Source organism: Hemicordylus capensis, chromosome 6 (genome assembly GCF_027244095.1).
Source record: "Hemicordylus capensis ecotype Gifberg chromosome 6, rHemCap1.1.pri, whole genome shotgun sequence".
NCBI classification, from domain to species: domain Eukaryota; kingdom Metazoa; phylum Chordata; class Lepidosauria; order Squamata; family Cordylidae; genus Hemicordylus; species Hemicordylus capensis.
The window spans coordinates 8,793,173-8,808,606 of record NC_069662.1 but is presented as its reverse complement, the minus strand read 5'-3'; the positions used below and the strand labels follow the sequence as shown (position 1 = coordinate 8,808,606).

The following is a 15,434-nucleotide window of genomic DNA, read 5'->3' as shown; positions in this document are numbered from 1 at the left end:
AGGAAGGGGATTGGGTTTAGATATATAATGCAAGTGAATGTTCTGTATATGCTATAAACACATGTCTGTATGTCTGTATGAATTATATTCGCACACTGTCCCAAACTTCCATCTCTGGGCAGCTTACACCAATATAAATAAATAAAATAGACATAAATACCTTAAAACAATTTAAAACAACAGGTCTAGTTAAAAAGCTTGGGTGAATAAATATGTATTTAAAGACTTTTAAAAAGTTGTCAGAGATGGGGAGGCTCTTATTTCAGCAGAAAGTGCATTCCAAAGCCCCAGGGCAGTACTGAAGAAGGCCCATCCCTGAGTAGCTACCAGACGAGCTAGTGGCAACTGCAGACCGCCCTCTCCAGATGACCTCAATGGGCAGTGGGGGTCATAATGAAGAAGAAGATTGCCAGGAAATTTAGGACCAGCAAATGGAGGTACTTTTTCACACAATGCTTAATCCACTTGTGGAATTCTCTGCCACAAGATGTGGTGACAGCCAACAACCGGGAAGGCTTTAAGAGGAGTTTGGATAACTTCATGGAGGAGAGGTCTATCAATGGCTACTAGTTGGAGGGCTATAGGCCACCTCCAGCCTCAAAGGCAGGATGCCTCTGAGTCCCAGTTGCAGGGGAGTAACAGCAGGAGAGAGGGCATGCCCTCAACTCCTGCCTGTAGGCTTCCAGTAGCATCTGGTGGGCCACTGTGTGAAATAGGATGCTGGACTAGATGGCCGTTGGGCCTGATCTAACAGGGCTATTCCTAAGTTCTTATGTTCTAAGACGTTCTCTTAAATACCCAGGGCCTACGCTGTTTACAGCTTGATAGGTTATAATCAGCACCTTGTATTTTGTATTTCAGCATATGTACTACTATTCTGAGTTCATTTATCTCAAGAAATGAATGCAGCTGGAGTATCAGCCAAAACTGATAGAAAGTGCCTCTGGCTACCTCTTTAACCTGAGACACCAGGGAGAGGTTTGGATCCAGAAGCACTCCCAGACTGCATACCTTCTGGGGAAGTGTGACCCCATCCAAAATCAGCAAATCAAAATTGTGTCCTGAGTTCCAACCCTGCACAATAAGTATCTCCAACCTATCTGGATTCAGTCTCAGTTTGCTATCCCTCATCCAGCCCATCACTGCCTCCAGTCAGGTATTTAGGGAGGTGATGCCTTCTCCTGATGATGTTGACATCGAGAAAAAGATCTGGGTGTCATCAGCATACTGAAAACGCTCTGCACCAAATCTCCTGATGATCTCTCCCAGATGTTGTGTAGATGTTAAACAGCATTGGAGACATTCCATGTAATGAATAGCATTTCCTGTTTTTCTTGTCTCAGGTCTACTGAATGGACATCCCGCTACCTGAATGGAAGGGCTCAACCAGACCAGGGTGACCCATTTTGTATTCTTGGGGCTGACGACTAACCATGGGCTTGAACTGGCCCTTTTTGTGCTCTTCTCTGTCATCTACCTGCTCATCCTGGCAGGAAACCTCCTCATCATCGTGACGGTGGCTTGCAACCGGTGCCTCCACAACCCCATGTACTTCTTCTTGGGCAACCTCTCCTTCATTGACATCTGCCACTCCTCCGTCACCGCCCCCAAGATGCTCCGGGACTTCCTGTTCACCCAGAAGACCATTTCCTACGGTGGCTGCGTGGCACAACTCTTCTTCCTCCACCTCTGTGCCTGTGCTGAGATCTTCCTCCTGACCATCATGGCCTATGACCGCTACATCGCCATCTGCCACCCGCTGCAGTACATGTCCCTCATGAACCTGAAGGTCTGTGCCTGGCTGGTGGGCTCCCTGTGGGTGGGAGCCGCCATCCATTCCTTGGTGCAGACGGCCCTCACCGTCCACCTCCCCTATTGTGGACCTAACGTCATTGACAGCTTTTTCTGTGATGTCCCCCCAGTCATCAAGCTGGCGTGCACTGATACTTACTTGACTGGAATCCTTATTGTGTCCAACAGTGGCATGATCTCCTTGGTTTGCTTCCTGGCCTTACTGGCTTCCTATGTCATCATCCTGGTCTCGCTAAGAGGGCGGACAGCAGAGGGGAGGCGCAAGGCCCTCTCCACCTGTGCGGCCCATTTGCTGGTGGTGGCGCTGTTCCTGGGGCCTTGCATCCTTCTCTACACCCGCCTTGCTGCCAGCAAGATGGACAAAGTGGTGGCCGTCTTCTACACGGTGCTGACGCCTGTGCTCAACCCGGTGATCTACACCCTGAGGAACGAAGAGGTGAAAAACTCGATGAGGAAACTGAGAGACCGGAAGATCTTCTCCAGGGGGAAGTGAGCGGATCTCCTCCTCCAGCAGGAAAAGATGGGTAGATGGTATAAGAGGCTGATGTACAGGCCAAGTTACTCAATTGTACTACTCAGTTACTATAATAGTACTCGGGCATTACATGATAGGACTACTTAATTTTAGAGAGGAGAGCTGGTCTTGTAGTAGCAAGCATGACTTGTCCCCTTAGCTTAACAGGATCTACCCTGGTTGCATTTGAATGGGAGACCACATGTGAGCACTGTAAGATATTCCTCTTAGGGGATGGAGCCACTCTGGGAAGAGCAGAGGTTTCAAGTTCCTGCTCTGGCATCTCCAAGATAGGGCTGAGAGAGACTCCTGCCTGCAACCTTGGAGAAGCTGCTGCCAGTTTGTGAAGGCAATACTGAGCTAGATAGACCAATGATCTGACTCAGTATATGGCAGCTTCCTATGTTCCTATGTTAATTTCAATAGGACTTCTCAGGAGTAATTTAGTCTGGATGCGAGCCTAAATTCAGTCCAGCAGCAGGCGTTGGGTGGGTGGGGACAGAAACCAAATTGGTTCCAGAATCTTCAGATACTACGGCATGTAAGTACTATTATAAGAGGAGCCATCCTCCAGAGACAATATAAAAGCTTTGGAAGTATTCTCACGAATCGAGATTCGTGCAGAGATTCGAAGCACAGATTCGGCACCTTGAAAAGTGAGCAGGTCCTTACTTGCTCCTCTGCCACTCCACGCAGAGTCCTGCTGTGGCGGTGTTCCCCTCAGCAACCCTCATGGTGCAGTGATGTGGTGGCAGCACACAGCTGACCATGCAAATGGCTGCCATGCATGTGCGAAGGCCATGGCTGTGCCCTCACCGCACCCCCACTGTGCAAGGGCTGTTGAGGGGAGCACCATGCATGAAGCTGTGTGGGGCAGTGGAGGGGCAGGTAAGGACCCTCTCCTCACTTTTAAAGGTACTGAATCTGTGCTTCTAATCTGTGCACAAACCCCAATTTGTGCACATCTCTATATTCTCATTGGAAAGGACAGCAAATGACTTAAGCTCTATAATAATCTAATGAACGAAGAGAGTAATGTTGCTCAGAATGTTCTGAGGTAATGGGCTGGCTGCTATCAAAGACATCTCTACTGCTACTGCTACTAATACCACTAATAATAATTCAAGATAAGTTCCATCAGTCTCTCTTTGTGTTAACCTGAGAAGGCGTCATTGTGCATTAAGAACCTTCTCTCCCCCATATGAACCAATTCAAGCACTGCAGTCACCAAAGGCTCTGCTTCTGTCCCTTTTCACCCCTCTGCTTTCAGAAGTATGGTGGCCGAGCCTGACGAACAGGGCCTTTTTGGCTGTAGCACTAAGCAGCAGACATGCTCCCTCCCCACTTTACTCACAACAACCCTGTGAGGAAGGCCGGGCTGAGGTTGCTTGATTTATTCCGCCCCCCTGCTAGAATCCCTTTGGTCCACCAGGGATAACTTGAATCTCTTTCAAGTTAAGGGGCAGCTAATGAATACGAATAGTCCCTGGGTCCATACTCTTGCTCAAGAAGCACAAAGGTGCTGGATCGCACCAAGGTCTGCCTAGTCTTACAACCTTTGTACAAATCTCAGCAACCAGTTGACACAGTGCCTCCTCAGAAACCACCCAGTAGTCAAGCATTACATCACCATCATTCCCTGATATGCAGTTAGGGGGGAAAAAGAAGAAGAATGTACTGATGGAGGAAAATGGTAATGACATTTTCGAATTACTTTGGAGGGCAGTAACAGGTGGGGTGGGGAGACAGCACAATATTTAAGAGACTGCTTTCTTCTTCATGAACCCTGCCACCTCCTAAGATCACCTGAGGAGGTGCGGTTGCAGTTGGTCATGATTCGAAACCAGGCCTTTTCTAGGGTTGCCTCAGGACTTTGGAACATGCATCCTAACGAAATTATAGCCTCCCCTTTTCTGGATGTTTTTAAGAAGGACCTGGAGACGTATCTGTTTAGTCAGATTTTAGTTTATAGTTTTAAAGTTGTAAGTTTTTGAGTGTTTATCTGTGTTTTAAATAGTTTTGATTGTGTATGTGTTAATGTTCGAATTGTTGTGTTTTTAGATTGTGAATCACTCAGAGACTTGCATATGGGTCTGTATTAAAATATGTTAAATAAATAATATTGACACAGTTACATATTATTTTCTTTCTCTGGTATAACTAGTCAGTTACATAGATTTAGTCATATAGCATGCATGTTTTAGGAAGTCTGTCTGTCTGTCTCTCTCTCTCTCCTTCTCCTTCCCCTTCCCTGTCTCTCCTTCCCTCCCTCTCTTTTCCATTTTTGTGTAAATCTTTGCCGTCCACTCTGAACACTTAATAACAAGAAATTTGCAAACTGTGAGTTCTTCGTCATTTGTTTCCCAGTGGTGGAGCTTGGGTGAGGTCATGGTTTACTTGTGCTAAAAATGACAACAAAAATATCAAACTTTTGGTGAAACTCTTCATTTGGAAAAGCTTAGTTCCATTCCATGAATGAAACACATTCCCACAAACTAGTTTTTTATTTTTACACGTATATCCCTCTATTTCTCCAAGGAGCCCAGAGCAGTGTACAGAGTTATGCTTATTCTCACAACAACCCAGTGAGGTAGGTTAGGCTGAGGGAGAAGTGGCTGGCCCAGAGTCACCTAGTGAGTTTTATGGCTGAACACGGATTTGAACTTGGGTTTCCCCAATCCCAATCCAACGTTCTAAACACTATATACCATGCAAATGATCTATTGTTCTGCTACTCATGGAATGACAACTGGTGATCTTTTCACATCTTTCCCCACACCCACCCACCCATATACCCACCGATTAGAAATGCATCCACATAGGAGGCTTATACTGAGTCAGACCCTTTGTCCATCTTGTTCGGTACTGTCTACTCTGACTAAGGTCTCTCTAAGGTTTCAGCAGGAGCCATTCCTAGCTCTGCCTGTAGATGCACATGGGATTGAACCTGGGACCTTCTGCATCCAAGGCAGATGCTCTATCACTGAGCCATACCTCTGTGCCTGGAGGTGAAATATTTCTGGTACTTCACATTCAAGCAGGAGTGGCCCAAGATATTATGGCACCTGAGGCAAGGCACAGCTCCCTTTCCGAACTGACCTTTGCCAGCTTTGAAAGTGGCCCAGAGGGCAGGGATCCTCTTCGACTCTCCTCGCACTTCTTGCAAGTTTTGGAAGGCATGTGAAGAGAGGAGCTCCTTGCAGGGGCAGAGCCATCACTGGGCAAACGAGTTCAAAGAACCTGGGCTGCCACCAATCAAGGGCCATGAGAATGGCCCCAGACACGCCCCCCACATCTGATGTCAGATGTGGGGGCATTATTTTGGTCCCAAATGGGGCCACACATTTGAAGCTGAAATCGGCCCGCGATGCATTGGCCAGACAGGTGGCAGGGAGAGCCGCTCCTTGTCTCACTGCCAATGCAGTGGGGCCAATCAATCTCCCTCCCAAACAGGGCTGCACGGCCCTGTTTAGGAGAGAGATTGGCCCGCGCTGCATTGGCAGTGTGGCCGGAACGGCTCTCCCTGCCTTTAAGGCAGGGACAGTTGCTCCGGCCCACGCTACCCGACACAGCATGGTCCAATCTCCTTCCCAGCCATGGGTCATGCTCATGACCTTAATAGACTTCCTCTGCCAGATATGCCCAAAGTTGCATCTGAACCTATGGAAACTGTCCTTCTTATTAAGATGATGTCCACTGTTGCTTTGAATGCTGCTATACTCCTGCGAGAGACTAGTGCAGATCCTCTGTTGTCCAGAGTTCAGGGGATGGTGTCTGCAGGATGGACAGACAAGGTGGACACTGCCCTACAACCATACTAGCAAAGATGAGATAACTTGAGTGTTCAGGAGGGGTGTTTGCTCACAGGTTCACAGTTAGTTACTTTCTTACTCCCTCAAAGTGACTGACCCTGTTGCATGAAGGGCACCCGGGCATTGTGCATATGAAGGCATTAGCCTACAGTTATGTTTGGTGGCCTGGCATGGACCAGGTGGCATGGGAATTCATTCAGTAGTCAGTCAGTGTGAGGCTTGCCAGTCCACCCGTCATGCTCCTCCAAAGGTACCCTTACCTCCCTGGGAATGGTTGCAGCATCCTTGGTCAAGGCTTCACATTTATGCTGCACCTTTCCTGGGCAAGATGTTCATCATCACAGTTGATGCCCATTCCAAACAGACTGAGGTCCACCACATTACTTCATCTTCAGCTGAAGCCACAATTGATTACTTTGCCTTACGTTTTCTATTTTTGGACTGCCCGAAACATTGGTGAGTGATAATGGGCCCCAGTTTGCAAATGAGCTTTCCCAGGACTATATGAACAAAACCAATATCTGACATATACAAATTGCCCCTTACCACCCTGCTTATAATGAGTTAGTGGAAAGAGCTGTTCAAACTATCAAAGAGGGGCTTAAGAGAATGACACACAGAAGCTTGAAGACCAAACCGGCCCAATTTCCTCTTCAGTACTGGATATTTCAGAGAACAACAGGCAGGTCACCAGCAGAGTTGCTGATGAGTCATTAATTATGTTCCCACATGGATCTGTTGCATCTGGATGCTGCTGCTAAAGTGCTGGGACAATCAGGTAAAACAAAAGTATAACTATGACCACACAGCAGGTGTGTGGATTTTTACAGAGGGCAATGCTATCTATGCAAGGAATTTTGCTCCATTGGCTCACTGGCCACATTGTTGCACAAGCAGGACCATCTTTACGGGTGTAGAATTAGCAGGTGGCAGGCACATCTGGCAGCATTCCAACCAAGTATGTTCAGGCCCCAGGTCGTTGACATCTACTAATGGCCAGAGTGTGGAGGTTCCTGTTTCAGTTTCTGTGGAGTCTCAACAGCAACTACTGCATACTACCTATGAGCCATCCCTTGATGTTCCTGATTCTGTTGTACATCTGCCAGGGGTGTAGCTAGGGGAGAGGGGGCCTGTGTTTGCCCTCTCCCTGGCGGGCCCTCAGAGTGATGGAGATAATGAAGAAAATAGAGAGGGGTGGAACTGGGGGGGGGTGTCTTCAGGAGCTGAGGCCTCCAGGTTCTTTGAACCCATCCGCTCAATTATAGCTACACCCCTGACATCTGCCTGCGGTTACTTCAGAACAAAAGGATGTGTCAGAGATTTTCCCCGAGCCAGGTTGTCCATATGTTTTTCCTGTTCAGGAGCTCCCTGAAACATCCAAAAATGTCCCAGCCTCTGTTTCAGCACCTCTGCGCCACTCCAGTTAGAGACCCAAACTGAGGCAGAGACTGGACTTGTAGCCTGGTTAACTCAAGTTTCAAGCATGCATGTTTAGGGTTTGTTCTTTATCCTTGTGCTGTTTTTGTTTGCTTGCTTAGTTTTCTCTTTCTCCCTTGTGGGGAGCTTGTTTTAAACAGTGCAGGTGGGAGGAGTGTATCATTTTTGTAGTTTTGGTGTCTTACCTCTGGACTGTTATTAGTCTAGCTTACTTGGGTTGTTGAGCATGCTCAGTGGGGCTCTCTTTTTCTGGCAAGCTGTACATGCTGAGCGTGTTTCTTCTTCAGTTTGGGAGCTGTGAGCCACAAGATGGATACTGCCTGAAGTGTGTGTTCTTGTGAACTCCTTTCTTAATATAAACAAGACTGTCTGGACCAGACATGGTGGCTAGCTATACATTACAGAATTCTCCTGAGAAAGACATTGCATTGAAAAGCACTGGGAATAAATTCATGCAGCTCTAACTGTCTTTGCTCCTGCGGTAATTCACAGTTGATTCTGATCCTCTATATCATTTTGTCAATTAATACGTCATTATTAGGAATAATAAATAGTGAAGGGGATGTAGGCACATAGGAAGCTTCCTTATACTGAATCAGACCGTTGGTCCATCTGGCTCAGTATTGTCTATATTGTCTATATTAGTGGTTCCCAAGTTGTGGGCCTCCAGATGTTGCTGAACTACTAGGGATGTGCAAACCGGCTTGACGTCGGACAGGTTCGACATCGAGCCATTTCGGTTTGATGGTCTGGGGTTGAACCGAACCATCCCCTGTTCGGTCTAACCCTGGACTGAACACCCCCCAATTGTTTGAGGGGTTCACAAAATTTTTTAATTAAAAAAAATCTGTGAACCACCCCGGACTGAACTGAACTGGGGTGGGGGGTTCGTGGGGGTGCCGGACCGAACTGGCCCAGTCAGGTTCGAGTCCGGTCCAGACTCGAACTGAACCGGTCCAGTCGGTTCCATGCACATCCCTATGAACTACGACTCTCATCATTTCCAGCTACAATTTATTGTGGCTGGAGATGATGGGAGTTGTAGTTCAGTCTCATCTGTCCAGTTTGGGAATCACTGGTTGAGATGTTGCCAGGAAGTGAACCTGAGATCTTCTGCATGCAAAATGGATGCTCTACCACTGAGCTATAACCCCATCCCTGTAAAAAGCCTGACAAATAAGTTTAGCACAATTAAATAGGAAAGGATCCTGGAATATGCTCCGGCTAGCACAACCCCCCTGGTGTCTAAAGTGGCCTAGTGGTGAATGATGTGTGAAGCATCTGCTTAGTATGCACATCTTGTGCCAATCTCCCCTCATCCTTTGACCATCTTATGTCTGCATGGGCTTCTCCCTTCTTATTCAATCACAGCCCATCTTGTTGTGGAAGAATCCATTTACTCATTCCTTGCGTAAATAAATGAATAGCATTGCTAGTAAGAAAACCAGTTCATTCTCTGCAGGATAAATTCCCATTTTGCAGCCAGTTGGCCATGTAATATAATGTCCAGTTCAAAGCGCATGGATTAAAGATAGGTCTGAGCTCTAGCTACTCTCTGATTAGAAACAAACAACTTAAGACAGCCCATTAAGACTGCAAAAATTATGTGACATCATCATCATCATCATCATCATCATCATCACCATCATCATCAAATGCAAACAGATCAGAAGTATATCCCTCCTCTGATATAACTTTTTATCTGGATTTTTCCACTCGTCCCTTTCCAGGGACCTGAGTTGCAGAGTTTCTCTCACCACTTTGCCATCCTCCGTTCACCATGGAACCTTCTGTCTTTGTTTAATTACATTCTTAGAAACCTGTTGGCACAGTTTCCTCACTCCAGATGTGCGTCAACTGAACTTTTAATAGGGCCTGGGGGGAATTGATTAGGGCAAAGAGAACTTTGGTTCTTTTTGCGGTGGAATGACAGGATGCAGAAAGGGGAGGATTACTTCGACGTAAAGGGTTACAGTGCTAGAGCCAGATCTCCCGCTGATGGAAATGAGAGCACTCTGAAAGAAAACTGGGAAGGGTGGGGGTAGGGGGAAGAACAGGTTGGTGCCCCAATAATCTGCTGCCTGAGGTGATTGTCTCACCTAGCCTCATGGAAGGGCCGCCCTTGGTTGGGATGTTTGTTTTCATCTATAGCCCCCATAAGCTTTTGCTGCCTGGGACAACCCAAAGATGATTGGAAGTTGGGGTTGCTGGATCTCAGTGTTTGGCCCAAAGTGTGATCCTTTTAGCCTTTTTTTTCAGTGCCTCCACATAGGAAGCTGCCCTACTGAGTCAGACCATTGGGCCATCTAGCTCAGTGTTGTCTACCCAGACAGGTAGTGACTTCTCTAAGGTTGCAGGCAGGAGTCTCTCTCAGCCTTAGAGCAGTCTCCGTAGTTATGTGTGGTAGGTTGGGCTGAGAGATAAGCACAGCTGTCCCAGAGTCACCCAGTGAGTTCCATGAGTGAATGGGGATTTGAACTCAGGCTGCCTATTGAGATTGTGTCTGTCTGTCTGTCTGTCTGTCTGCAGTTACCACCGACCTTCGCTATAATCAACCTGGGCCTTTGGAAAAATGCTCCTTGTCAGAATAAGAGCTTCTCCATCTCTGGCTGCTTTTTAAAAAACTCTCAAGACATACCTGTGTAAGCAGACTTCTAGTTAAATATTAATGCTTTAAACTTGTTTTTTACATCTTTTGTTTTAAATTTATGTTGTATTTTAATTTTGTAAACTGCCCTGAGATACAAATGTTGAGCAGTATATAAATCTCCAAACAAACATTTTAATAAAAAAGAACAGTAGCTGACATCCAGACTACTAGTACTAGTAAGTCCGCTAGAGTAACTTCTGAGTAGTAACACTGAGCAACTTAGTCTGGATGTCAACTGGTATTTCTGACTTTAACCATGGGCTTGGACTGGAGCCTAGCATGCACCCACTTCCTCCTGGCTGCAATTTTGTTTTGTCACATGACCCATGATGCAGCATTGTTGCATGACAATTTTTAAGATGGCAGCCATTTATTTATTTTTAACCAACAATGCCACATGCAAAATGCAACCAGTGACACTGGATGCATTCACACATAACGTGAAACTGGAGGTTGACAAACCCGTGGTTTCAACTTTAAACCGTAAATTGCATTGCACACGTTCATCCAACCGTGGTTCGGCAGCCTCTGGTTTCAGGGCAGGGTGGCCTCTCCTTATCCCAGCAAGCTCCATAGCCAGCCTGTGGGCAAAGCGTCAGTCACCAGAGCAGCTGCAATTGGCCACAATCTTGAAGAGGGCATGCCAAGCTTGAACACACCTTTTCGGAAAGTCCTGCCTGTGCTCGGCATGGAAAGGGCATTTAAATCCCTTGATTGACTGATTGATTAATTGATTGATTGAATTTATATACTGCCTAATATCGAAATCTCTAGGCAGTTTCCAGAATTAAAACATAATATAAAATTTATTTAAAATACATAAAAAAGATAAAATAAATGCCATGCAATGCCAGCACTTCATCTGACAGCGATTGCATTGCCTACCTCCTAAGATCCTAAGAGCCCCGCAACAAAAATGTCTTCCACAAGCATAATGTCTTGGGTGGGTGTGTGTTGGGGTGCACTATGTTACTCAGGAAGGGGAAGGAAACATGAGGACTTCCCAGGAGGGGTTAGGTATATGAGGGAAGGCAAAGGACCCTGGGGGGGTCTGTCCTGCCGTGACTGATGCTCTTTCGAGGGCTCACCCCGGCAAAGCAGTCCAAGCAGACCAAACCACACCCCTTCTCCGCTGGCATGACAGTGCTAGTCTCATGAAACGATACCCTAGGTCTTCCATTGGATGGCACGCTCATGAATTGAGCAAACCCAACAAAGGCCCCCCCTCTCTGGGGGCCCCTCTACTGTCAGAATGCACTCACATTAGGAGGAGGACATTAGGAGGAGGAGATTCACAACTACAGATCTAGTCTGAAGTAAAGCAAAATGCTCAATGTTCAAATCATGATATGGGAATGCAAGGATTGCGATTCTTCAGTACCAAAGTCACTGATGAAGACTGAAACAGTTGAAATGCTTTTCATGTTGGATGTTAAATTGGACAAGTACCTCCTTGCTCTGTGTCACACCACAGGAGGACAAGTGACATGTGGAACAGTTCATTTGACACTATGGAAAGAGAAGCTTGTTAGTTCTCTTGTGACTTAAGATCCCCGTTGCAACACCTTTTTTGGACTTTTATTATACTTCATATGTCTACAGATTCCTCTATATATTTGATGATTGTTTTTTTAACCTTAGAGAGTATATTTTGTTTATTGACTTCATATATATATATTTATCTGGATTTATACAGGTTTTATTCAGATTATTCTTAGACCATATGTTACCTACCTTTTATGAAGCAAGAATACAGATTTGTGATTCCAGATAGTTTTAATCCTAAATATAAATGTATGAACAACTATAGATAAAGGCATAGAAAATATGTCTGTGTTTAGGGGGGCTCTTTGTTTATCAGTGTACTTTCTCCAAGACCCTACAAGGTTTCTTATAGTCACGGTGTTTGTGCTTGTGAACATACATCATTGTTGCTTTATTCTCAGGGAGTGAAGCACTTACTGCCTGTCCTGTCACCCCATCCTCTCCCCCCACTGCTTACCAGGAGTGGGGAGAAAGGGACAGAGTGGGGATAGGGAATGCCCCTGTGATACTTTGCTGCTTGACAAGCGGACTAGTTGGGGATGGGATTTGGTGATGTTTCTGTTGCCGGGAATCTGCATAGCTGTATTGGAGACCGGAGGGGCAGGGCTGTTGCTGGAGAGGTGGCCAGAGGGAAACACCACCAGCATGGAGCGGGCGTGATCTCGGGTGGGTCTGTGTTGCTGTCTCTATGATTGCAGTTTCAAAAACCTCATGGAATCACGGTTATGGCTCCATCCTTGTTTGTACATAATGCATCGGCAGCCAAACCTCAGATCTCGGTGGCAAACCTTACTGCAAACTGAAGGTTCAAACTGGAGTTTGGCGAGGCAAACTGCAGGTCAGTTTGCTGCAAAACTGCAGTTGCACGAATTCGGATGTAATGGAGTTCCAACCTCTGCCCTGTTTAACTCTGGTTTCACGCTACATCTGAATTCGGCCACTGTGTCAGGAGACATATGATAAAACAAAGTGGCCGCTGGGAGGATACAGCTGCACCTTGGAGCTCGGACAAGAGTCATCAGTTAAACTAAGAAATATCGTTGCTTAGTTTTTTAAAAAAAGATTACAATAGAATGAATATAAAAAAAATAAATAAAGCAAAAGAACCATTTTTTTTTAAAAAGAAAGAAAATGAAATAATGAAATAATGAAACAATAATGGAAATAAAACAGAAACCAGCTGTGAATTCCTAGGCTCGACCCCATGTTCTCTGGGCCTAAACTGTAGCAGATGTTGCACATATAGCAGGCACATCATAGGGCTCCCTGAAACCTGAGGCTTCTGTGCCACATAGCAGGATCTCTTGATCATCTCTTCCATTTCCATTTAATAACTAGAAGGACCTAGAGCTAGAGGGACCCAAAGATGAGGTCTCCAGGACGTGACATGTGGTGATGATGATGTCATCACCATGTGCCAGAGCCCACAGGCCTCTGAACATGCCCAGCACTGCCCGGCTCCCCCCCAATTAAAATCCAGTTACAGACCCTAGAGCAGGCTTGCTCAACTTAGTCCCCCCAGCTGTTTTTGGATGACAACTCCCATAATCCCCAGTCACAGTGGCCAATAGCCAGGGATTGTGGGAGTTGTAGGCCAACATCTGCAGGACGGCCTGTCGAGCAGCCCTGCCCTAGAGGGAGGGGATTCTGCTATGAAATGGTCCTGCAGTGCTGCAACTTTCAGATACAGCACTGGGTTCCATAGTATTCTGGGATATTATCAATCCAGCTGCAAATCTAACTTTATCTGCCCTGTAGCTGAAGATGGCTCATTTTCAGTCAAACAACCCTACACCTTTTTAATGCAATTTTTAAATTAATTCTCCTCCTCCTAATGTCCTTTGGCTGAAAAATCGACCTGTCTGCCTCGCAGCTTGTTCAGGGCATTCAGCATTTCCTTGTTCCGTAGAGTGTAGATGACTGGGTTTAGCAGTGGGGTGACGGCTGTGAAGAAAATGGAGACCACCTTGTCTGCGGCCAGACTCTTGGCTGGCCTGAGATAGATGAAGATGCAGTGCCCCAAGAATAAAATCACCACGGTCAGGTGAGCAGCACAGGTGGACAGAGCCTTTTGCCGACCTGCAGAGAAACGGTTTCTCAAGGAGATGAGGATGACCACGTAGGAGATCACCAAAACTATAAAGCAGACCACCGAAATTACTCCTGAATTTGAGACGATGAGGATTTCGAGGACATAGGTGTTGGCACAGGCCAGTTTGATAACCAAGGGCACATCACAGAAGAAGTTGTCAATGGCGTTGGGGCCACAGTAAGGCACACTGAGTGTCAAGGCTGTCAGGGCAATGGAGTGCACCAGTCCACCCAACCACATGGCCACGGCTAACCGGAGGCAGATCCGGTGGCTCATGAGGGCAGTGTAATGGAGAGGATGGCAAATGGCAGCATAGCGGTCATAGGCCATGATGGTGAGGAGGAAGATCTCTGTGCAGGCAAAGAGGTGGAGGAAGAACATCTGGGCTATGCATTCTCCAAAAGAGATGGTCTTTGTCTCGGCTAAGAAGTCAGCTAGCATCTTGGGCATGACCACTGTAGAATGGCAGACATCAATGAAGGAGAGGTTGCTGAGGAAGAAGTACATGGGTGTGTGGAGATGCTGGTCAAAGACGATAGTGATAACAATGAGAATGTTGCCAACCAGGATCAGCGTGTAGATCACGGTGAAAAGAATGAAGAGGGCCAGTTCAGCGCTGTGGTTAGTGGTCAGGCCAGAGAGGATGAAAGCCTTCACTGTGCTGTCATTCCCTGGTAGTACCATGGTTGTCTATGGTTGAAGCTGATGGAATGAGGGACAAAACAGTGAGAATGGGGAACTGAAGATGTTAGGATGGTCTCCGAACCTCAAGGTTCTGTTCACCCAAATGAGATGGAACTGCTCCAGTCACATGATTCAGGAGGCGGGGCTAGGGGGTCATGGTGGCGGGCTGGACCCGGGTCACCACTGGCCTCCCTCTGACCATGGCTGGAATCCATGTATTAGGTATTGGACTCAGTGTTGTCAACAACATGGGTGGTTCTGAGCTCCCTACACCACTGACTGTGTCTATAACAATGCCTGTGATGTTGTGGAACAGGGCTGGTGTGCTGCTCCTTAAAATGGTGCAATCGTCCTTCCATGATGCTACAGTCATTGGAAATAACGGGTGACATCTAGACTAATGCTTCATGAGTGCAAAGAAGATGCACACAAGAACATCATGTAGCTGAGCAGATGCTCAGAGTTGTGCAATCTCTTGTGCTCCTGGTCTGCTTGCACAAGTGCTAAGCTTGTACAAGAAGAGCAAATAGTTGTACATTATTCCCTGCAGGAGTCCGCAGGAGCGGCTTTGATGCCTTCTCATCACTGTGCACATTGTGTAGCATGTCAGCCAATGAATTTATGAAGGAATATTACTTCACAAAGGTTGGAACGTTTCAGCAAGTAGAAAGGAAATTAACAGACTTGTTTGTTTTTTATATGAAATAATAGTAAAGTGGAGAACAACATTTTAAAAAGTAAGATGGGGTGTGTGTGTTGGGGACACAATTTGAATAGAAAAGGAGCACCTGGTGAGAAAATTTGTACTCTCTTTTTGACTATGTCTTACATCACTGCAGGCCCAGGAAAGCCCCTGGTCTACACTATCTGCCTCACTATTCCTGGAGG

At 46.4% G+C, this 15,434-nt stretch overlaps 2 protein-coding genes across 2 annotated transcripts; one reads left to right on the top strand and one right to left on the bottom strand.

The window, feature by feature from the left end:
* Positions 1-1,372: 1,372 nt before the first annotated feature.
* LOC128330553 (olfactory receptor 1509-like) lies at positions 1,373-2,305 on the top strand. The gene has a single exon (XM_053263616.1). The coding sequence runs from the start codon at positions 1,373-1,375 to the stop codon at positions 2,303-2,305; it is 933 nt and encodes a 310-aa protein (XP_053119591.1).
* An 11,296-nt stretch (positions 2,306-13,601) lies between these two features.
* On the bottom strand, positions 13,602-14,546 carry LOC128329715 (olfactory receptor 4E1-like). The gene has a single exon (XM_053261326.1). The coding sequence runs from the start codon at positions 14,544-14,546 to the stop codon at positions 13,602-13,604; it is 945 nt and encodes a 314-aa protein (XP_053117301.1).
* Between the last annotated feature and the right edge of the window lie 888 nt (positions 14,547-15,434).

What these genes read in the sequence shown, in the direction of transcription:
- LOC128330553 (XM_053263616.1), top strand. Translation starts at nt 1,373, where the DNA reads ATGGAAGGGCTCAACCAGACCAGGGTGACCCATTTTGTATTCTTGGGG.
- LOC128329715 (XM_053261326.1), bottom strand. Translation starts at nt 14,546, where the DNA reads ATGGTACTACCAGGGAATGACAGCACAGTGAAGGCTTTCATCCTCTCT.